General features: G+C 37.4%; 1 protein-coding gene across 1 annotated transcript in view; it reads right to left on the bottom strand.

Annotated features, from left to right (window-relative positions):
- CTNNA3 (catenin alpha 3) overlaps positions 1–25,678 on the bottom strand; it is a 586,211-nt gene that overhangs the window by 127,674 nt on the left and 432,859 nt on the right. Inside the window, exon 12 of the mRNA XM_013945648.2 lies at positions 10,679–10,879. Within this exon, the coding sequence (XP_013801102.2) occupies positions 10,679–10,879 (201 nt within the window). The remainder of the gene's footprint in view (positions 1–10,678; positions 10,880–25,678) is intronic.

Genomic DNA, 25,678 nt, shown 5'->3' with positions numbered 1-25,678 from the left:
ACTCAGTTCACTCAGCTGTAAACTTTCACTGGTAATTTAAGGTAACAGATTTTCCTTTGCAAATTGGTGTAGGATAAGAGCATGCTCACGGTCAGCTGCTCTGACAGACTGTAGCTCTTTTGTCAGTTGTTTTGCTCCATCTGCAAAGTCTTTTCCTACCAAAAAATTAAGACAAAATAGACAAGAAAATAAAAGATATTGCAGATCTGCATCACTTGTTTTAGATGGGAAGTGCATTCTATAGAAGAAGAAAGTTATCAAGAAAACACTAACAGCCTGATACAAGAAATGCTAATTCGCAGCATCAATTCAGGAAAGAAATTAAGAAATTGCTGCAGATTAAAACAAGCTTTTGAAGTATCTATGGCTTCCCCCAAGCATTCTCTCTTCGTTGCCCAGAAGGGGACCTCGACTGTTACCTGTCTAAGCTAGCTGTCAAGCTGTGAGGATTCCACGTGAGAAGCGTAACTGCTGCTCTTTGTTGTTTTGGAAGGGCAACAGAAGGTTTCTATAACGAATTTTTGTAACAATGCTCAAAGTACACACCACCTAATCTGATGAATGAAGCTGTTTACCTTTTAATTTTTGACAGCAACCAAAAAAGAGCCTGAGCGACAGACAGTTGTATATTCCTGCATGAACTACATGCCAAATGTTCTAAAACTGATAAGTGTATTACTATACTTTGTCCACTGTATAAGCTTCATCACAGATGATCTAGAGTGCAAGAAAGAGCGCCAAAGAGCGCGCCAAAGAGCGCGAGCGCGAAAGAATTCTCAGGAAACACGGAAGAGAACTCCAGGAAGTTCAGTGCTTCGCCACATACCTGCAAGCAACAATGCCAGCAGGAAAACAGGTAACAGCCTTATTTTCACAGGAATTAATTTTGAAGCAGTTGATTATGATATGGTATCATATGGTATATATGAACTTTAATTATAAAATGTAAGAAGAAAAACAAGCAAAAAATGAATACTGTGAAAGATTATTTTTAAGGTTCAAGTTAAAAAAACAAGAACAAATGATAGCTATGAAGAATTTGAAAATGAGATTGAAACAAGAAGTTATTGCAATTTCTCAGGTCTAAGAGAAACCTTAATGAGAAAGGATTCATGTTGGAGACTTGAACAAAAACTTCCTCACAGACAATTTAAATATAGAATTAAGTACTTAAGATTTGCCAGAAGTTACTCAATCCACAGTCTTGTTTAGGAGGCAGGTCATGCTGCTGACATGCAGATGTTACTGAAAAACCAAAAGGTTAGAAGAAAGAGCTATAAACCATGAAAATCTGAGAAACCCAAAGTTTTTGGTCTGAGAAAAGAACCAAAAGGTAAATCTGACCAGGTGGCTCTAGGAAGTATCAGAGAAAGCCAATGCTGCTAAGTTAAGAACTAAAATGTTTCTATTACGAAGAATTATAAAATACTCAGACAAAAACTTCCAACTGCTGTAAGACAGATGTCATCCCCAATGCACCATCCTGTTCCAAAGGACAAAGAAAGACAAAATCACCCACTGAATGCTGAACCACAAAGCAAACGATTGTCCAATTGGTGTCTGGACAGGGATATGTCCATAATCATGGACAAATATGCAATGCCCATAGTGTGCTGATCTTAATTCTCATGAGACTGCACCATAACAACAGTATCAGGGTTTGTATGTACAAGACCATGACAGCAACGTTATGAGAACAGTAAGGGAAAAATACTGCCACAGAGGCTCTGGGAAAACATTCGTAACAACTACTTGAAAGAGCTGGAAGAGCTTTCAAGAGCTCTGGAAAGATCTTACAGAGCTGGAAAGTGAAAGGCAAACTACGAAGTTGCAAAGGAAAGGCCCTTAGCATTACAAAGGTTAAAGCACCTAAGGCACTGTGTGACAAGAGTCAAGGATGAAAAGAAGAAAATAGCTTTGAGATGGGCACACATATAATGATTGCCCAAGTTAAAGCTCAGGAAGGAGTCTGCTTAAATTAAATATACCTTATACAAAGAACAGTAGCAGATCCCCAGATGATGTTATCAGTTTAAGGAAGAGCTGTCATTGCCAAATGGATTCTACTGAAAGGGACAGTGATTCTTAAGATCTAGAGGAGCAAACATGTTAAAAGTGACAGATGAAGGTTATTTACACATTGAGAAGTCTATGGCAAAACACAAGTCAGTTCTTAAAGTAGCTTCAAATGAAGAGCAGCACTGAAAAATTCATCAAAACTTGTCACATATGCCAAAGATAGAAGGGCAATTCTACTACTACTACTACAAAAATTGTATCCTGGAGCACAGATAGGTGCAGTTTTATTATATTCACTAGGGGGAAAAAAAGTACTTTTTGTACATTATCATCCTCATTTCCTCTCATTTCTCCTACAGGAGAAAAAAAAAAAAAAAAAAAGATTTTACTAAGAACTTGCAGAAATTAAAGAAGGAAGGAGAAAGCTTTTGGAGACCATGTCTGTAAGGCCTACTATCCAAGACAGTAAGTCTGCGCTGGGCACTGTGAAGCTCTTCTTGAACACAGCCTGTTGGAACAGGGCATTGGACAGAAGTTTCTTCCAGTACCTTGGATGACCACTAAGTGCCACAGCATTTGAAAGCAAGCAAATTGGTGGTTATGGACATTTTAACTCCCACATCATGTTTATAATCAGCATGTACATTACTGTTATTAAGAGTTAAAAAAAAAAAAAGCTATTTTTGAGCTACAGGAAATGAAAGAAAGGCTGTTGAAAATACATGGCACTATATTTGGGGTCATTTTCTGATTATCAAAGGCCAAAACAAAAACTGTTCGATGATATTTCTTTATATTTTTCAGAACATTCTTTACATCTGGAGCAAATCTGACAGTTTTTACAGCAAACATTTTTAACAGTTTCAGAAGAGTTAAAATAGAGTTTTATGAAGAAAGCTAGCTGCAAACATAGCTGAATAAAAGCTACTGACTTACTATAATAGAGTAACAGTTACAAAAATGAAAGATCACTGCTTTATTTATGGTCTTACAACCATCACAACTTTTAAGTAAAGAATATTTTAGGCCAAGTCCTGCAACATCCCCAGCATTAAACATATTCTTTTACAACCTTGGGGGGAAAAAGTTGGTCTGTTGCATTTTTCTCTTATTTCTTACAATAATTACCTGTTGAATATAGCTGTTATAAGCTGTTCCTTCTCCAAGTCCTAGGCACTTTTTATGAAACTCAGTAAATACCAAATCCACAAGTTCATCAATTCCATAAGCTTACATTCCCATGCTCTGTCACATTCCAGTTTTTCTATCAAAATTTTTTTATCATTTCCAATGAGAGAACTCAGTCCTCTTTAACAGTGTTGGGCTTCACAGACAAGGGTTAAATCCTCTGAATACTAAAAAAACTTGGATAACAAAGCACAATATCCTCTTTAAATCTCACAGAATCACAGAATCGCTGAGGTTGGAAGGGACCTCTGGAGATCATCTAGTCCAACCCCCCTGCTCAAGCAGGGTCACCTAGAGCACATTGCACAGGATCGCGTCCAGGCGCGTTTTGAATATCTCCAGAGAAGGAGACTCCACCACCTCTCGGGGCAACCTGTTCCAGTGCTCTGTTACCCTCACAGTGAAAAAGTTTTTCCTCATGTTCAGATGGAAGCGTCCGTGTTTCAGTTTGTGCCTGTTGCCTCGCGTCCTGTCACTCGGCACCACTGAAAAGAGTCTGGTCCCAGACTCATTAGTCTGAGGGTGATGAATGAACAGTAGGAATCATTTTTATCTTAAAAAATATTTGTCTTTCTTAGATTGATAAATGCTTCTGATTTTGCATGTACCACAGAATGAGTGAGATTCATACACCTCATTTTAGCCACTCAAAAATAAACTGTCTGGAATCAAGTTGGTCATATTTGTTCTCTTTATATCGCATGGAGAGATAAGGACCTTCAAAAGCTGATTCATGCTATCAAATTCAAAGACGTATCTTTGTAAAGTCAATGAGTTCTCTGGAGGTACCTCTCTCCCCCCACTGATTGTACAGGGAACCTAAGTTGTCTAACTTACAGATAGTTTAAGTTAGGCAAGATGAGTCATTTTTGATGGTTTTACTCTAACCACTGAATCCAGTGAAACTCCATGAATTCCTAATTCTAATTCCACATGGATGCAGTACAAAGTATTTTAAAACCTGGGCTATTGTTTTCCCACTTCAAACTGACCCTCAATGTTGTGCAAGATGATAGGCGATACAGACAACACTGGAGGCTACAATTAAATGGCAGACTACACTTTGGCTTAGATGGTATGCCAGAAGAGAACAAAATACCCAATGTCAGACCAGGCAGGAGAAGACAGACTGCAAAGTCTCCTTATGTTTCCTCCCTGGCTGGTGTCTTTTGGGTGAGAATGAGTGTAACTTTCTTGAACTGAAGAACGCAGACAATGCTTATAGTAAATGACTCGGAGAGAGGACAAAAGGAACTGTCAGTCTCTTAGCATAAGCTGTTACTGCAAGCCTGGAAATTTTATTTGGGGGGAAAAAATATATATGGAAAAGGACCTAGGAAAATGCAAAGCCTGTCTGTGCACATAAATATGCAAGACATGGAGGTAAACAGAAAAAGTAAATAAAAACTCCAAGATGTTTATCTATGGAAGATCATACCAAACAACACTAGTACCTTTTCTTGCTAAGATAAATTATCTTTTCCCAGACAAAAGCAATGCACTAAATTTAACCCAACACACATCAGCAAAATCATTTAACACAATGCCATACAGGAAAAGTCTGTTTCAGGTGGAATAGATGAGGATTAGTATGGAGGATATACAACTGATAGCCTTAAAAGGGCTACAGAGTGAGAGGAGACTCTAGGTGGTGACTGAAATATCCATCTTGGGACCAATAAATAAATAATAAATAACTTCATTAGTGACATTAGCAATCAACATGATGTAAAACACATTGCCAACACAAAAGACTACTAGATCACGAAGTATAAAATGACTTTTAGGACAGAGTTATAGGAAAGTACTTCAAAAAAGACCACTCCAAACTTGCTAAGGTTTTTGAAGAAAATCATTGAAGAGTGACCCAATTTCTCCAGAAGGGGTTTAAGAGTTTAACATGTTTGGCGCACTGGGCCAGTGTTTTCAATCCAGATGGAGGCAGAGGAGTTTTTCACTAAACAACATTTCAATGAGAATAAAAAACCTAAACTGGTCATGCATACATGCTAGAAATTTGATGCAAGTCTTTAACTCCCAGGAATAGTCCTAGACAGCTTTCAAGGAGATGCAGGAAGCACAAAAATTTCTTTGGTCATCCCCATGCTAAACCGCTACTCAGCAGAAAGGCCCTCAACACACCTCATGAATAAGCCATGTAGCTGTCTGCATGGGAGATTTTCCCTCCCTCTGAAATGTCTAAGGATGAATCGCTTAACAAAAAACACCTCTCATCTATCCTCCCCTTTATCCCCCAAATTCAATGGACACTGCTGGTACCACATCAGAAGAGAAGTAATCTCTAGCACTGTTAGATTCCAATCAACTGAATTACTGCTTCATAGTTTATGGGCTCAAATACCATATGAATACAAGTTTCAGCGACTTTCAGTGATACTTGCACAATTTAGGCACGCAGGTATTTTAAAAAAAATCTGACTGAATGTCTAACTGTACTCTGAAATTACTTGGAATTCATAGGTGTGGACAAAGGTTTACAAACATTTTTTCAGGCAGGGAGAAATTTTCAAGTCAATGTTCAGCTTCACATTTGATATTACCACTCCCTCTTGGAGGTTAAAACCTTGTCTAATTCATGTTCAGTCATACTTCAAATGGAATAAAATCAATATTTTGTGTCACACCAATAGCTATTTCAGAACAATGTCTACAGCTGACCTATAATTTGAGAACAGGTTTGTTTTTCATTCCCAATCCAAATACAGTACTATTCCTAAGCTTAAAGCAAAGCACTTCCCTAAGTGAATTACAAGGTACTTTGTAAATTCTAGTTGTAAAAGGCCCTGGACAATGGGCTGATGCAAGTCCCTTAGCACTACTGGAATAAAAGGCATTCAGCAGATATATGTTACAATATAAACTGTTCACTTAAATTTAACTGCTGCAGATTCTGACAGGCAGTAAAATAATAGAATTCTGAATATGTAAAAATATAGTACGAGATTATTCTTTCACTTCTGAAGCGGAAATAGCTTATATTCTTATATTCAGCGTTTCTAAAGATTTTGCTTTCATGCAACAGTATACAAAGCTCTATAACAAAGCAAGGATCTGCCTGTTTCAGCCTAATCAATAGTGCCAGGCACTAGGAATGCCAGGTACCAGTACTAACATTTTTGGTCTTAACCATACAAGAACACAGCCTGAACCTCTACCACCTTTACACTTGCAAAATCAAGAAAGGAAAAGAAAATGCTGGTTTAAAAAACTGCCTGCATGAAGCATATTAACCACATGGTTAAACATTTTTTTTCTATAAAGGTCATTAAAGGTTTCAGACAGATTCTGGGGCATACCAAGGCATAGCTCTTGGTGCTGATTTCCTAATCATCTAGAGCAGGGGGTAAGCTGGAGTGTTTTTCATCTCTTTCCTGCCCACATACCTGCATGATCCTCCCACTGAGTGCAGAGAACAGGAGGGGACAGAGCATGTCCCAATCTCACTGTGACGTGGAATTAGGAGGCAGTCACTGTGCTCATTTGGAGCAGGCAGCTGGGAATCACTCCTGCATCCCGTATTTAGCTATAGCTTAATGAACTTGCACAGTATCACATAGGATCTCTCTCTACAGACAGCAGCAGTCTAAACAAACTATCCTAACTATCAGATCATCCTTCCTCTTCCCCCAATCTTCTGCCTCATTACTTTCCAAATTGGTCCTACGGACAACAGTCTCCTTAATATACGACCCTGACATATGTCTAAAGCACGTTCCACCATTACACTGAATTAACCAGCTATTCTGCAACACAACTGCATATGATCACATAGTTACAGTATCATAACACACACATATGCAGAGTGAAGCCAATGCTGCAAAAACAGCTTTAGTTCTGGCATTACTTAACTTCCACGAGCTTGAATCCACCATCTAAACGGTGCTCTAACAGGGTTCCGTTGCTTGGGGTTTTATTTGTTGTTGGAGGAGAGGGAAGGGGCAAAATGGAGGGGAAGAGGAGAGGGATAATTTAAACCTGAGAAAACACACACTATTGTTTGGTACTGTAAGATTCATTTGGCTGCCAGCAACAATTCGTATCTGAACAGGACTGTCCAACTTGAGTTAAGAAACTAAGCAGCAGTTTGTAATATTCACTGTACAACAATGGATTGTATTACAGTATTATTCATAAATAGGTCGCCTTACTACCACAAATATTTGTGAGATTTTCTAGCAGAAGAGACAGATCCAGTGATCTCACGCTCTTTTCCCAAGTGTACTGTTACAGAGAGAAATTTTCCTCTTTTCTCTATTACATTACACCAACATATGACCTACAATTTAACCTCCGTCTTTTTAAATAGACAGTAATTTATCTGTTCCTCTTTATCCACAATTCCTCTGCTCTGTTACCTCCAACTTGCATCTGTCCCATTTCTGGCTCCTCTCATTTGCATTTTTATTCTTCTGCAGTTTCCAGGTACACTATTATTCCGTAATTTCATCTTCACAACTATATGTTCCTCCTGCCATTAACTAGTCAGTCTCAGTTCCACCCAAAACTTCAGATGGTTTCTTTCCTACTCATTTCCTCTCCCTTACTCTGTTCCTCAGTTTCAGAGTCCTTCCAAAGTCTGCCCCAGAATTTCACCAGTAGAACTTGGCATGGGTAAGGCTGTCTTTCTTTAGCCCCATTCTTAGAGGTGTCTTGGCTAGAAAAACAAAGTGAAGCATATTTGAGATCAAAAAAAAAAGAAAGAAAGAAACAGGACAGATTATTTCAATACAAGTGTTTTTTATGAAAACATTATCTATTGATACAGCTTTTTTCTTCTTTTTAACAAGTAACTTTTTAATTTTTCAATCCCATAATTTATCCTCTGTTCTTGCTTAGTGGCCCAAGCAGAAACAATATTCAAAGCTACAGATTTTCAACCATATTTACTCCAACTCCTGCAAGGAAGTGAAAACTGCAGAACTTGGAGAATGCCTGGAACAAAAGCCTCTGTTAGACAAATTCTGGTATTTTCACATATACTTCTTTTCTGATCTTGTACAACCACCAAAGAGGAGGCCTCAGTACAGCCCTATGCATTCCCTTATGAGAAAGCTACATATTCAAGTGAACGGGAACTACAGATCTGCAATGAGAAAAGAAACCTTTTTTTTAAGAATTTATAACTAGTATTAGTGCTGGAATGATATGGTTGTGAAACAGCACTGGCACTTGCCACAGGCTGTTTTTATATCTCTTGAAATATTCAGAATGTATGTAAGAAGGAGTTAAAGGACATTCATCACTGTCTCGGTCTCTGCAACTCAACAACACGAGAAGCTAGCCAAATCTGGGTAGAAAGTGTGTGCTTTGGTAGAACACAGGATCACCAGTTCACAGGGGGAACACGACTGAACATGAACAATCCTATCTGGCCTTCAACAGGAAGAGATCTCTGGTTGGTATTTTATCAGGATATAATGGACCTTTTCAAAGAGATTTCAAGTAATCAGTAGATTTAAACAGAGCTACTTACTGAACATATCCACTCTTACAGCAGCCATCTGTGTACTTCCCAGAACGTAAAACTTTGTTTCTTTGATTTAAAATGGAAACAGAATATATAATACAGTAGAATATATAATACAGTAGAAGTATTTTTGTTTATTTTACACACCTTCCTATTCAACTTAGCCTTGTGTCTGATTATTCACAGCTATTCATTAACTATTTTTAACAGGGAACAGGTTGGCCTCTCTGAAACAGTGCATCTGCTTTCAGTAACATGCTACATTTTCCCTGAGCATAAAGGATGCGCTTCACTGCCCTGGGTCACTCGAGCAAGCTAGCTTAGCAGCTGATGGCAGCACGGCAGCAAAAATACGAAGTTCTCTCTTAGTGAAGCCTCACCATAGTATCAGCTGGCTCCTGCCTAAGCATTACAGCTTAGGCAATACAGCTATTATAGTATGTATTGGGTTAAACCTGAGAGATGCAGCATACCTGCATTTTCCATTTTAGTTGAAATGATTAAAAAAAAAAACCTCTCATGATTTGATGTCTATTCACTGCAGATCATATAAATAAGGATAACAACGAAAACTACATGTTTCTCTTTCTCCACTCTTACTGAATAATTTAAGGATACTGGATTCTGATGTGTGAACTACTGCAAAGAAAATTGAACAGATGACACCATGCTTGATGTTCCTTGACACAACCAAATATTCCAACCAAAAGCAGCTTCATGTCTTCTTGTCTTTTGTAGGTACGTAAATTTAGGGGTATTACACATTACTGTCACAACAATGCAGCAGAACAGAAACCAGTGTTAATTCCTGATGTGTTTAAACATTACCCATTTCAAGAAACAAGGACTGAGCTTCTACATGGGAATCAAGACTCTGCTCTCCCGTTGCTGCCTTCCTTGCTATTTATCATAGTACTTTCCTTTCAGAAATTACGAAAAAAGAACATCATGCTAAAAGTTCTCATATTTTCTCATCAAAATGTCAGAAAAGGAGATAAAAGAACAGGCAAGTTTATTTCAAACCCTTCTCAATATTCTGTCCCTTTTTCCACTTCATGCATGTCAGTTCATTCTTGTTTCAAATGAAGGGAGTTCTGCCTTGAACTTATCTGAACTGATTAAAGAGATCAAATAAAATTCCTGTCTTGTCTTGAGGTAAAATAACGCAAATGTCAGTCAAATTTAACGTATTAGAAATTTGCTTAGACTGACAGAACTTGGATTTAGACATCTGAATTCCAGAAACTGAATCCTATTCTAGAGGTGCACAGACTCTCCAGAAAACTTGTTATGGATAATTTTGTAACTGCCCAATTATATATTAGGCTTGTAACCACTGAAAACACGGAAGTCCTGGGAGCCCCACAGGTAAAATTTTTGATTAAGTATACATTATGAAAGGCCAGAGGTCATTTAGGAATATTTAACCATTACTCAGTAGTCCTTAAAGCAGTAAGTAAAGACAAATCATGAATTTGCGTCTCTATTTTATTTAAACTTTCAACTTTCTTGTCTCCAAGAACAATTCCTCATATCTACAAAACACATTTTGGTTTCACTTATACTGCATACATATTTTTAAACTAGACCTGGGATACCAGTGAGTCTACTTTTCATCTGCTTAAAACAAATGTGGTGAGACCAGGAGCACAGCTTAAAGCTGCTGCCTCACCAATTACAAGCCTTCCAAACACCATTACTCACATTTTTTTAAAAACTCTGGTAAAGGCCTTTCCTAATTTAAAAATGCTTACATATATAAAGAAATTTAAATAAATTTTTGAAAATTATTTTTGAACTGCAAGCTATCATGCTAATCAGACAGTTTGTTGAAAGATAAAAGAGGGCATATAGTAAATCATTAGTATAAAATTAGTGCATTAGATCAGAGAATCACAGGATAATTTCATTTTAAATATAGCATGTAAAAGATAGTTTATACCACTAAAGAAACTGAAAATATAGTTTACCAATCAGACTTACCAGTCTTTGTCAGATATTGAACATTCTTCATCACTCCCTCAGTGTAAGTCCCCGGCTCATAATTGTCCATCTCACCCGAAACAATATGAGCTACTCTTGAAGCACGCCCTCGGATCGCGCCTGCTGCACGATCTAAATTGTCAGCATTTTGTTCTCTCAGTGCAATGATGCACTTGTTTACATCCTCAAGAATGTGGCTTTCTGCAAATAAAACAAAGTTTATTTTGAGGTGGCACCTTTACACAATGAGACACGTTTTAGACACTCTCTTTTTCTTTGCAGGCTTGAATATAAATCTTATGACAATTACACTGCATTGTCCTTGAAATCTTAAAATTATTTACTGATTCCTAGAATTCAAAGGTACTGCAAGATGTTCCTATAAGAAACAGCAGCAATAAACCAGTCAGTTACAAAGCATTAGAAAAATACCAAATCCCACAAAACCTTACCTACATAGTGAATATTTGCCCAATGAAGGAATTTTTATAGGGATAAAAGCTGTTACTTATTAGTGAAACCTTATCAAGTCACTGTGACAAAAGGTTCCATAAAGAGATGCATCTCTCTGGAGAAACAAATGCCCCAACAACTAAACTAACTAATTCTACATCTGTGATTAGATCCCCATGTTTAAACAAATTTATTATGTGAACAGAGGAAGTAGTATTTTTGGCTGGTACTGGAATTACTGTATTATGTTACTACAATATGCTACATTATTACAAATTGGATATTAATTTTTTTCTATGCCTTAGATTTCTTATAATTTAATAGTAATATGTTTATTATTATATGTATTATTTTAGACATTATTATTGCTGTTTATCTAAATAACGATGTGCAAATGTATATCCACATAAACATACATAAAGTATTACAGTATCAATATACAACATGATTCTGCACCACTGGCTTTGCTCCTACAGCTATATAGTAGTACCTTCTTGCCTTAAGATACTCTCCCCTACACCTATTTTTGTTTTCTCCTAATGATAGAAGTCTTTATTCTACTATCATAGTCTTGCTCCTAACCTAGTCTTTCCCTTATTAGAATTCGACATCAGCTCACAAATTCAAAGCTACATTGAGGAGTTAAGAAATTCTTCTGTATTTCCTCATCTACACCACAGTACAGCAACTGGTTTATTGTCAGCTAAATTTAAATGACTATATTTATACCTCTTATCAAGTCACTTCCATTTCCTAATGTAAAGTGTTTCACCATTCTCCTCCTTTGCATACAGTCTAGAATATCTCTTCTTTCTTCCGACCTCTTCTATGCACATTAAAGCTACTATGTTTTTTTTTTTGCCACACCATATCCAGAGTCTATCCATTTTTATCTTAATAATTAAAATATATACATGTTATAGTCACTGCCCATCCAAAAATGCATACATGCAAAATGCTTTTATTTCTGGCACAAAATGAACACAAAGTTTGGGAATAGGTAGGGAGATGTTGCTAATCTACGTGGAACAAATGCATGACAATCTCTGAAAGTCAAAAGGTCTCTCAGACACCAGTTCTCAGATGAGCAAATAGTTGGTTTGAAGATAACTCTGCTAGCCAAAAGCTTGGGGGGTGGGGGGGGGGGGTGGGGGAATGCACAAAGTCATCCCGTTACTGAAGGGCAGAAAGATGCAATAAAACAGGACTATTTTTTTGTAACACTGTTAAAAAATCAGTATACATGACAGTAATTGCTATATTCTGCATATAGCCAATATTTAACATTCATAATGCTTCTTCAATATTTGATAGAATAAAGTAAGGAAACATCTGGTAGTTAAAGAAGCACGTATTATGTGGCTAAGCAAATAGGTACCCAGTGGTCTCTTTGCTAAGGACATGAGCAGAAGTTGACTGTCTTCCTTAGAAACCAGTCTCTAATGCAGGTAGACCTACAGAGGTATTTTGGAAATACAAGGCTGCTTTTGCTGTTTTCTCTTTGACAGACTTTCAGAATTTTTTTTTTTTTATTATTTACTGAGTTAGTTGCCACACACTGAGACAAATCGAGCTTCCTGACACAATCCCGTTCCAAGAGGCACAGAACACACAGTACAGAAGAGAACATAACTGATCTCAAACCTTTCCTTGCTATTTCACTCAGCTGTATGTGATGTAATGACTCAACTGGGGAGAGTTCAATGCAGATTTCTGTCCAAGTAGGATAGAAAAAAGAAATCATTAGGAGGGATGTAAATACAGCATGGCATACTAGCATTTCCAAGCTACCCATGCATAATGTGAACACACAAAAAGGAACAAAAATTTGGTCAGAGTAAAGCAGGAGGAGGAAACGGTTGCTTAAAGACTGATATAAATAACTGTTGGGTTGACATGGTCACAAATGAGATGTAGGCAAGGGCAAAAGAGTGCCTTGAAAGCAAAGAAGTTTATGTTTGAAAACCTGATGATTCTTCTTTCTAAAATAAATTACTATGCTTCTGTCTTTCTGAACATTTGTCCTCAACACCTTTCCTCAACTGGCAATAGTAAAGTTGTATTTGGGTTTTACAAATTATTTTTTGATACTCACGGAAATGAATACATAGTAATGGAAAAAAGAATATTAGCAGGTAGGATGACGGAGAATAAGGAGAAAATACTGATATTAAGAGTAAGACAAGTAAGACTGGTCATGAAATGGAAGGACATCAGACCTGAGCAGGACCTGAGATAAACCTGGAAGACGATGACAGTATCTATAATGTCAGGAGTTACACTGAGAACAGGTATATGGTACACTAGAATTCCAGGCTATAACACCAGTATTGAGCGCATATTGTATTTTTTCAAGCAAATACAAAAACACATACATGTAAAATTGAACTTACAGGATAGTATGTAATACAGTAAAATATAATTAAGAGATATGTTTATGGATTGTCTATCGTAAGAGCTTTCATATTAGTTTTGTTACTGAATTTTCTTTCCTACACAGACCTAAAATCTGCTTTGCCTGTCAGAGAATGTTTTACAATATTAGAAGGGCAAGATGTGAAGGTAACTGAATTGCTGTATCTTTAGAAGTACCATTGTGAAACCTCTCCTGCACTAAACAATAAATTAATTCAGAGTGTACGCATTGCTTGTTAATGTAGATGACTGCCAATTCAGTATGGCGGTATTAAATTACACTTCATGTTATACAATAAATTCAAAAACCATGGTAACTGAGACAGACGAGACGCACTATTACATAATCCTGTATTACTGAGTCTAACATGAGTATCCTGGAATTTTGTCCATGTAAAAATTATGAATTTTATCTAGGTTTATGAAACTGCTGTATCCCAACATGCCTCAGTGAATATGGAATTGTAAGCATACTTTCAGGGATGTGTCATCTATCTCCAAGGTCACCAGGTAAGTTTAACAGTAGGGATTTTGTTAGCACTGTTTGTTCAGCCTGTGCCTATTCTGTAACTACTGCCATGGACTACCATGTACATGGAAGCGGGGCAAGGGAGGACCAGCTGCCATTCCAGTTCCACCCATACCAAAGATAACTGTGTTAAAAAAAAAAAAAAAAAAAAAGCAGGCCACTGGGAGAAGGAAGGAACAGGATGTACAAAGGGACCACACATTTCAAAGACTATCCTGTGCTGTACAGGTCTGTATCTCCCCCCTCATTTTTCAAGCACCCCCCTCTGCGTACATTTCACAGTGGGAGACTTCCAAGCAATACACTTTGTGAATATGCACTAGGTTGATAAAAGCCGAAGCATTAGAAGAGGTGTCCAAAGAGATGGCTGACATGCACAGAATGCAGGAGGAAATACAAGCTAAACCCCACTTCTGCTGCTCTAGTAATGTAGGTATTTCATCTTTGCATTAGTTTTAATATTGTCTAAAGTATTACCAGAGGTAATTACAGAAGCAGACACAGGATGAGATGTACTTTGAGGGTCTTTGTGTGAAGAATACACTGTCTTTCAAGCGTTCAGCAAAGACAACTAAAGGGCTTAGTCCTGTGTAAATAGAAGGGTAAGGCCCTTGTGGTGTCTACCAACTGAAACCTCAGTGGTGGAAAACCATAGGTAACTGGTTATCTTGCGTGATACAAATCTCAAATAACTTTCAGAAACAAACTGCACATACTGTACATATGGAATACATCACAGAAAGCTCCCAGCTTCCAAAGCCTTCTAAGAGGTGTTAAAACCAACAACACTTTCATGGAGAAAGGAAAAACAAACTTGAGGCTAGATGCTTAATGGAAGCTCCATTAGACCTATATGTCGTGCCATGAGATCCCTATTATCTATTTGCTCCTAAATTGGTAAGTACTTTAAACTCATTTTAGAATGTACATATCAAAGCATATAATAATATAAGGGAAGATCACCTGGACTGTGAGATACACTTGCAGATACTGTGTTTCAAAGAATACAAAGGCACACACAGATTTTAATAGCAGTGCATTGTCCATCCACCTTATTAGAATATGTCCTTATGTGCTTTATTTTTTTCTCGCTGCATCCATGGATTATGATGTGTAAGATGTCAGTGGAGAACCTGACACAATGGCAACACTTGCCACATCAAGAACTCCTAAACTTTGCCAGTGTGACAGAATGCACAGAAAATACGCACATTCAATGAGCATAAACGATCTTGTCCCACACACTGCTACTATTCAGTGATAGCCTTTCTGAACACCCATAGCTAATGAAAACAGTATCACTATGTTCTGAAGCTCTTCCCAGATGAGATACTTCACAAGCAATAAAACATTGCTTTACTTTTTTTTTCCCCAAAGCACAAGCAGGCTTCTATATTTGCTTTAATACATCTGATGGAAAAGAAAAAATAAAGCACTGATCACAGTCCAGCTGAGTTTGTTTATACCTGTATCTTTTTTATAGGTGCTTCCTGCTACTATATAAAATGCATTAGATCAACTTCTGACTTTAATCCAAGTATTCTACTTTCCAGTGCAGAAAAAGAAGATAGGGATGATGCATCATCCCTTTGTCATGAGTCACAATGTCTAGTGTAAGAGTTAATTTTCACAGTGGATTGATAGATGTTTAAAGAAGTCAGATTGCCATGGCCACCAGAGCAATTATCATGAGTAGTTCTCTGTACAGTCTTATTTTCCTTTGGGATCTTGATGTTAGTAGAACTGGCCAAAAAGAGTATCTCAGCTGAGCTAACCATTGGATAATAAAGTTGTCTTTGACAAAGTAATGACTCAGACTGTCTCTGGGACAGAATCAATAGCTCTTCCTTTTCATTTCATCTGAAGAAAAAGACAGGTGATGCCCTTCCACTCTACTTGGCACTGATAAGGCCTCAGCTGAAGCACTTTTATTAAAGTTATGTACTCGGTTCAAGAAAATTGTGGACCAAATGGAGCCTTTCCAGAAAAAAAATCAGAAGAATTATTAGAGATTTATTAAATAGAGCATATGAAGAATTTAAAAACTGTGTTTGTCTGGTCTCTTGAAAACAAAATGGAAGATAAAAATACTTTCTGCAAGTCCTAAAGCATAAAAGTGTATTCGCTGATAGTTAAACCTGACCAAAAGATAGGATTCCTATCTTTTACCATCTGAGTACATAATAAAATGGAAGCAAAGAAACTTTGTACATGAAGTTCACTTCCTTTCAGACCACTCCTGTGAATAGAACTATTCCCTGGAAATGGTAATTTACAGTGCTGCCCACAGGATTCCAAGTTTTTCAATAATGGCACTGTCCAGTGAATGGCAAAAGAGATGCCCCCGAAAACTCATAAATTCTTGGTAAACTCAAAGAACATATTTGAAAGCAAATATTGCTAAGAACATCCATGCTTAGATTTAGCAATTTCTGGTACTAAGTTTAAGATAGTAAGACCGCTAAGGGTAAGGTGCAAGACCCAGTACACAGCTCCCTGTTATCACCCCTCCTATATTCAGCCAAAGAAAACGTGACTTTTTGGCACCAGGGAGGCTGGATGTGGAATACTGTCCAGTTTTAGGCCCTCCAGCAGAGCAATGGTATTGACAAACTGAAAAGAATCCAGCAAAGGGCCACTAGGGCAGTTAGGGGGCTAGTGCATACAGTGTATGAGGAGAGGCTTAGGGAACCAGATTTGATTAGCCTTGAAAAAAGGCTAAGGGGGAATCTAATTACTATCTGTTGTAACAGAAATGGGGATTTCAGAGAAGACTGAGCCATACTGTTGTCCTAAGTATACAACAATAAATCACAAGTTGCAACAAAGGAAATTTGGATTAAAAAGAAAAAAAAAACTTCATCCTGAGTGTGGTGAAATAATGAAACGGATTGCCTGGAGAGGCTATAAGAAAACTGATGAAGAGAAATAGGTGCAAATGTTTTTGTTTTCAGGTGTAAGCTAAAATAAAGCATCATTGGTTTTATGCAGCACTGAGAAAGGCTGCCACAATTACAACCTTTTCCTGAAAGGCAAGCTAGGAATCCACAGTGGCAAGGAAGATGAAATTTGGAGAAGTGCATGCATCAAAAGCTTCCTGGGTTAGCAGGGATACTCCACACCAAAGGGAACTAGGCTGTGAGGACCCATTTTCCTGAAAAGAGTATCAGTCTAGCAAATGTGCCAGAGATTGCCAGGAAAGAGACAGCTAATTTGAAGAAAGGGAAATCTAGGATTGTCCAGTGTCTTAGGACACAAGCATAAAAATATGGTGGCTGTCTCAACCATGGAGACAGAGGCTGCAGGAGAAAAGCTACAGAACAGTACAAGAACAGGGATGGGAAATGAAGGCAGGCAGAGGAAAGAGGGGAAGATGTAAAGGCACCATGGCAGAAGATACTTAAAATTCTTCAGGATCTATCACTATCTGTGCAAGTCGCTACAGATGACTTTCGAAGAACAGAAGAATCAACACTTTTACATTGCATAATACTTTCATTGTATATGTTTTCAAGTACTTCAACCTGTAGTCTAAAACATTAAGTTCAGTTTTGTTCACAAAAAGTATTAAGCTTATACTTCTTTGGGATTTTATCCTACAGTGAACAAAGTATTGATTGAGTTGGCAGCCTCTCCTTGAGATTAATTCTCATTCATACACACAAACACAATTCCAAGATGTTAGCATTTAAGAAACTCAGAAAAGCTTAAAAAAAAAAAAAAAACACGCAGGATAAGAATGTTTCTTAAACTGAATGTCTATTAATTATAGAGTTGGCAGTCCAAAATGATCAGTGTAACTGGCTAATGAAGGTTTCAGCTTATACAGAACTTCTCTCCATGTATGAGTGAGAATTTTTTAGCAATATTAATCCTTTCCAAAGTTTTCTTTTTTTCCCTCATTCATTTTAACATGATTACAGTAAGCTTTGGATGGTTTGGGATGCTAACAGCTTAAGCTTCAATCTTTGCCCTTAACTTCTTGGGCACAAATTACAGTCTAAAGAGAGGCTTCTGGATTGTCAGCTTCCCATTCTGCACCCAGATGTATTCCAGGATCTTGGGGAAATGCAGAAAGTACTCTCTCTCTGAGAGTCTTTAAGTCCCTCTGCTTTCCTAGAGCCTTACTCAAGCCAGACTCTGAGATCTCTGAAAAGGAGGAAATACTACTTAAGTATACAGACTATTTTGATACCTAGAGAAAGAACTGGGTAGAGGAGAGGCAGAGGAAAAGCACAATGGAAGCATGGACACCTGGACAGGCAAGAGAGAGAAGTCAGCAGAAAAAGCAGAAATGTAAGCAAATCCAGCTGGGTAGGGGTCACTTTTCTCTAACTACAGAGACCACTTCTCTCTTGGGGTACAAGATCAAGGAATCTTGCATCTCCAGAAGCATGCAGTGATACTCACATGATTTACCCCTGGCCTCTTCATTCAGCCTACTCATATTAAACACACCTTAGGTCAACTGAGAGAAGCACAGGCAATTCACCTCATCCTTGACACATGTAAAAGCATTCAACTGAATTAGGCCTTAGGAGTGCCCATTTCTCTCCTCCAGTTATAAAAAAGGCTAAGAATACTTAGCTCAAACACATTTTTAATTCTAAAGTTACAGGAGATGATCCATACTCCCATTATCCATGATAAAATTCAGGGTAGCAAAGAACAACTTTTTATGCATCAGTACTCCGTAATATGATGCTGACTTTGTAGGACAAGAAGGAAAACTAAGCTGGAAATGGTAACAGGATGTGAAAGAGGAGACAGTGAGGGAGAAGAAGAAATAAAGCATTCTTGTTTAGCCCTTAAAAATCTTCATAACCATCATGTAACAGCATTTGAGCTTTAAAACATCTCTGCAATATTGACACCCAAACTGCTACTAACTTCTAGAATGAAGGTAGCATACTTTATTCACTCTAGATAAGCCTCAGCTACAAACCTCCATAACTCTAACTGCATTAATAGACATTCTCTCCTAAAAGAATATTTCTCTTGACCAAAGCAACAAAATCCATAACCAACATAGGGTAAAATTTTCCTAAAGATCTAGGGTACCTTCCTAAATAAGTTCAACAACTAAACAACAAGTTCAACAACTCATGAAGTGCTATGGAATATATCCTTTCAACTTTAAATAGATCATAGCCACTGCTGAAAACAGTGAACAGAAAGCCCTACAACCTATACTAGAAGACCAGACAGCACTTGACTGGAAACTCTTTGGTCTCGCCCAATGTGGACAGGCTTACACTCCAATGTTATCTGATCACAAATGCGGAGACTAACACATGGCCCCACCTTCCTCCTCCAGAATAGCAGGACATACTTCAGTAGACCTGCATTATAAACCCAGCTTTGCTAAACTACTCCAGAAAGCATCTCCACCACTTGAATATTTACACCTAATACAGTGAGTGTGTCCAGACTGTTCAAGAAGAGGTGAATGAGCATATATCACTTACCTCCTATGCTATTTGAAGTTTAAGCTTTAGTGAACACAGCATGTTGACATTGCCACATAAACTTACCTCTACATTAACAGTGTAACTGACTCTGGTTTTTCACTTCTTTATTGAGGTGTGTGGCAGGTGAAGGAGAAATAATGGTTATTACATAAAACAGGATAGGATCTGACTGGAGATAAGAGGGGAAAAAAATCACTATGAGGATGATAAGGCAAGCTCATAAGGATAATGAACAGGTTCACTCAGAGAGGTATTGGAATCTCTCTCCTCGGTCTGATTTAAGTGTTGACGCAGCTTTGAGCAGGAGGGTGGACTGAATCTCTTGAGGTCCCTTTGAACCCGAATGATTCTATGATATAGAGGAAAAATATGGTAAGAACTTCCAGCCAATAAAGGTGTGCACTAAGGCCAGCATATCTGGCCCTTACAAACTACTGAAACATGCCTTCTTTGTAGCAGAAATTCCTTTACAGATTTTGTCATAAAATTCTTCAGACCATTAGCCACCATCAGGCTTAACATAGCAGTTTCTTTTTCTCAGTTGGTTACAGTATCTTAGACATAATAATCAGTTAATAGTATAACTGTCATGCTCCCCTTTAACCAATGGATAATGGAGAATTATTTGCCTTAGAAAACCATGTCATATTTTCTGAAGTGTGTGGCAACCAGTTCATGAAAAATACAGGAAAATCATCTTCTGTGTGTTCGGTCTTCATTTTCTTTGGGATGCATATCCAAAGCATTTATTATTCTCCTCAGAATGTTACCTCTCAAAAATATAGGATAAACATTCCCTATTCCTCCCCTCCACAATCTTCAGACAAGAACTTAGGGAGGCTTCTTTACTCAGTAGATGAGCTATAGAAGAGACGGTTGTGCATTTTCATTGAGATTTTTTTTCCATTTGTTAGTTTGTTAGCTTTTCAGTAGTCTATTAGGAAAACTGTCTGGGGGAAGATTCTCATGTACAAGAGAGAGGATTCTCTTCAACGTATGAGGATAGGGCTGTCTCATCCTCTAATCACTCCAAAGTCCTTTGTTTGGTCTACTGTACCCCATCCAACCCTTCTGAAGGCAGAGCTGCTTACAGAGCTGAAGAATTAAATAAAGTAAATAGAGGCCACAAAAAACAAGTTACATTCTCACTGCTAGGAAAGTAGAGATTCAATTTTCCATATCATTTGCTCTGCCAAAAGAGGAGAGCTGAAGTCTGCAGTTTTATTGCCTTAGGTGAAAAATGACTTGGCCCTAAACAGGCTATAAATACATCTGTTTTCTGCCCTTCTATGGCTGGGAAATGGAAAATTTATTGTTGCTTTCTAAATTCTGCATTCAAAACACAAATCTAGCTAAAATAATATCTAATGTCATGAAAATCTCTCTTAAAAACTCAAAAAGGCCTTAATAAAGTCCTAAATTATTTTAAGTAATTAGTTTGTACCAGGGACTATATAAAGGAAGTCGTGGATTCAGCTCAAATTTTACTCATTGGTTAATAAAAGTTAATAAAAGAACAATGAAATAACAAGCCAGATTACAGTGAAATAGTTCACAGTACGTATCTTAAAATGGATGCATAGCTAATACCCTAGTTAATAATTTCAGGGGAGGTGCTCCAGAAAGAAGAGCTGGCAACCTTTCTAGTTTGGACTAAGCGGCATAAAAGAAATTTGCATTTACTAGGGTATGCTCAATGTCTTTCTTTGCATCAGCTGGAAGCTTTGGTCAATTTATCACCTTCAGAAATATGTGATTTTCTTTGGGAAAGGAATAAACAAACATGAAATTTTATAATCTATTTCCTTCTGCTAAATTAGTGATGTATAATTGGAGATCTTTTTGTATTACCTGTTTTACAATGTAACAAAGCAGATCATATTATGTTAAATGTTAGCTATTTCAGTTATGTCAATAAAATATTGTCAAAAGATAATAGCCATATGTCACTCCTAGATAACTGCTCAGGTGGAAACGCTGACTTTATGGTAATATTCTCTTGCAATAGTTTTACATATGCTATACTGAACATCTGATGAACATGTAATAGTTCTGTTTGACATAGTAACGTTCTTCCTATCTGTGGGCTGGTTAACAGATGGAAAACATTTAATTGACAAGAGTTAATTTGGGATAGAAAACTCAAAAACTACAAGAATGACAAATTCTCAGCTGTGATAAATTTGTGAATTTTCCTAGTGGAAGTATTAATATAAATTCATCTTCACACTGTGCTGTTTACTGGTGAAAGTAGTTATATCTCATAAAATACCAAACCTGAAGAAAGAAAAGCTGGCTTTTCATTTTATTGATATTTCCACTGAACTTGGATCATTCTAGGGTCAGCTTCCCAGTAACATGGTGTTGCACACCCTTCTTCTGTTTATGGTTTAAGAAGCAATACAAACTCATATTGCCGTATAAGCTATTTACATATGGCTACAGAGTATCGTAAGCATACAAAGTGAGTAGAGCAACATGATACTGGCAAATAAAATGTGAAACAGCAAAAACTAATTGAAAAAAATGAATGAGATAATGAGGTAAAAGGTTAATATTTGGGATTAAAAACCTGAAACAGACAAGATTTTATTGTCTCCAGATGTCTCCAGTTGCTAACAGAAAATTCAAACAAGAACCTCTGGAGTAATTGTTTAATACTTGAAGTTCCAAAAAAACCCATGAGAAATTTTAAAGGACTAAGAAATGGCCAGCTGGCCCATCAGCTTATTCTTATTTTAATATTAAACATGCCTTGTTCAAGGTAGTATGATAAGGCATTACAACAAACTCAGTGGTATTATCTCAGCAATCCTGTGGGGAAGGCCATCCTTGCGTAATTAAGCACCTCTGTGTCCAAAAAAAAAAAACTGCTCTGGTTTTACTTTCCTTTGTCTGCTGCATTTTCCAACCATCTTTGTTAGGTGATTCTGATTCATTTCATATCAGGTTTATTTAAAAGTCTACTTTTTATATGAGGAAATCCAATCAACTCACTGAAAAGGCCTAATGTAAAAAAATAAACCTGCCCCCAAGTCCCTACTAGTTGGTAAGAAACTACAAAAAAAAATAGTTGTTTGTACGAAGATGATGGAATTAAATGAAAATCACTGACAGCCATGCTTCATCTCATCAATATCCCTCCCTTTTATCAACATGCCACTCAAGACAAATCAGAGAACTAGCTGCACACAGCATTCAAGAGAAAAATACAGAAGGTGCTTGTTTACTACTTGATAACCACGTAGACTACACTGACCAAACAAAAGTCAGTCTGCAGTGAAGAGACCCACTTCTCTCTCTACCCTCGCTTTCCATTTTTTCTTGTTTCCTTCTGATTTACATGCTTCTAGTTAACAAATCCTGAATTGCAAAACTGATTTTAATACACCGTTCCCATCCATGAAGCTTATACCCCAATGAAGTACTTATACTGTGTAAAAGTGAGTGTTTACTTTTAATGGCACCCCTGACATTAATCCTGACCTTGCCATCCCTTAATTACTTTGCAAATATTTCTTAGGGATACTGACCTTCCACTAATAATTGTACCTTAGTTTTTTTTTCCAGGTACATGACAGGGTATTAAACACATTGTAACAAAAATTCCATTCACCTGAAAAACACGATAATATTATAGCTGCAATCTTATAAGCATTTAAGTAAAGAAATTGAAGGTTGTTGCTCATATATGCACACAGCACCACATGCATAATATAAGTAAACCATACCCTCAAACAGAAAAAGTAAAATACATGTGCATGTGTGTGTGTAAGAGAGACTCAGACTACACCTTCTGCACTTACAGCATGATTACAGTGGGGAAAAAAAGTCAAGAAAACAGTAAACTCAATTTATCTGCTGCTGTCTGTATTCCAGTTCCAGGGAAAATGTGGTACCTTCAGGCAATCATGGAGGAACACTGTCCTTATGTCTGCCCTACTGCAGTCAGATTCCAAAACAGCTCAGTCACTAGTTTTAGACTTTGCAAACAAAATAGGGACAGGATTTTTTTTTTTTTTTTAAACACTACCATGCACCATATTTCTGAAACTAAATTTAAAGGATCTGCTAAACCTATTGCCAGTAAGTGCTTGGACAAACAGGTCAGACCAAAAAGAACCCGCAGACAAACAATACTGTAATATTTTTGCCATTACTGACTATAAAGATTCTAATAAAACATTATCAGAGCTTCGGATGGCATATTTAAGACAGTTTGCTGATAATGATTCAAGGCTGACTGCAAAAGTGCTTGTAAGTAAGCAGAGTCAGCTGCTACAGCCACCACTGCCACAGTTAAAAAGATGAATCAACGTCCTTTTTTCCTGGAGTTCTCTTTGTGCTTCACCTCACTCCAGCCTGAAGGAACATGCAAGCATCCAAAAGCATTTCTAATTTGAAAGGACATTAATAAGCAATTCATAAGATTGCCACAAAAGAAAAAAAAAAAAGAGTCTGATTTTGCCAGCATTAGCCAGCTGATGTTTCTATTTGGTTCATTTTTACAGAAGGTCTAAAAATCCATGACTTGGCTAGGTAAGGTGTCTTTGGACAAGAAGATATTTAATTCACAAAGATCAGGGTAGCAGATCAGCTGAATGATTCCAAGTATAGTCCTTTGCAACTCAGATATGTCAGGGTCACAGCTTATACATTAGCCTGTACTGCTCTAAAACAGAGAGCGTTCATACAGTGGTTTCAAAGGTGTCAAATCTTGCTCAAAATGGTGCTCCAGGCCAACCCAGTGGCACTTCTGGAGCTCTTTTCTTCCAATTTCTGTGTTTAGATGAGCCCTAATATACAAGTAGTGCAAAAGGGAAGACAAAGAGGGAAATATATTTTACTTGTTACCCAAGGTATCAAATATTTAAATATTGACTGTTATTTTATTGGAGCTGTGTACATACCTCCAGCAGTGGCCTGGGAAATCAGAAAAAAAAGTCATCCAATAAATAATGTTGCATCTAATATGCTGCAAATTCTCTACAAACCATATATACAGGCTACAAATCATATATACAGGCTATATCCTCAAATCTCATGATCCCAAGCCAGGAAAAGCAAGGTACTTAAGTGAATTCCTTCCTCTAGATCCCTCCTACATAAATATCCATTGTGCAGTCTACAAATTCAATCTGATTTTGCACTCAGATTTTTTTTTCTAAAATGAGAACGACTTTCAACCTTGTGAAGAACAACTGCGTGTCCTACTCAGCTGCAAAAGGTTCCAAAGAGTAGGCTGACTTCTGATCATTAGGGAAACCTCATTAATGTCCTACCACTGGTTAGTAAGTTCACAAGAATGGACTTTAAGGGAGCTCATCACCCTCAGCAATATGCTTTTGTTTCATGGATGAATGCATGTATGTAGCTCTCTTTTCTCAAGTTTCATTTTTGAGAGAAGAAAGTGTGTTTGACTTGCCTGTACACTAGGCTACCAACTAACTTACATTAGTAAAAACACACACCAGAAGTTTCTGAACTATCACACAACCTGCTCTGAAACCTGGTAATAACTTTTGTATTGTATCTTCAAAACAGACAGAAAGTCTGGCATTCCACACCATAGTGACATAGTCATTGTAAACTCTTAGTGCTATTGATCAAAAACTAATTTTGCTTTATTGTTTGGTTGTGCTTGTTTAGATACACAAGTGTTCTGAACATTGGTATGTTTCCAGTAAGCCTCATTAGAAAAGACAAGCAAATCAATTCCTGCAAAACTGCACAGAAACAGCAAAAAACTACTGCCACAGCTGCAGCTGGAAAGCCATTAGCAACCAAGCTGTTAGGAAATAAGCACAAAAAAATTAATCTCAGACTGTATCAAATGTATGCATCTTACACTATGCTCCGAAGGCTGCCAAATCTGAACTCTGCTAGATCAAAGATGAAGTGAATTCCAAATTCAACAACCCTCAAAACTTCAGAAGAGTATTTCAGTACTTTGTACAGGCTGTGCTAAGAAAAAGTTCTTGCAGATACCTAGGTCTCAGCACCAACATAATGAAATTCAACAAAACGTGAGCATAATTCAGTACAGACTTTCAGTTTATGAATGAAAACTTCAAATAATCCAAATGGCCAAGTCAACTGCAGAACTGCATTGCCTGGCTACTTCGTGCCACC

Source organism: Apteryx mantelli, chromosome 7 (genome assembly GCF_036417845.1).
Source record: "Apteryx mantelli isolate bAptMan1 chromosome 7, bAptMan1.hap1, whole genome shotgun sequence".
NCBI classification, from domain to species: Eukaryota; Metazoa; Chordata; class Aves; order Apterygiformes; family Apterygidae; genus Apteryx; species Apteryx mantelli.
This window is presented reverse-complemented; position numbering and strand designations above follow the sequence as displayed.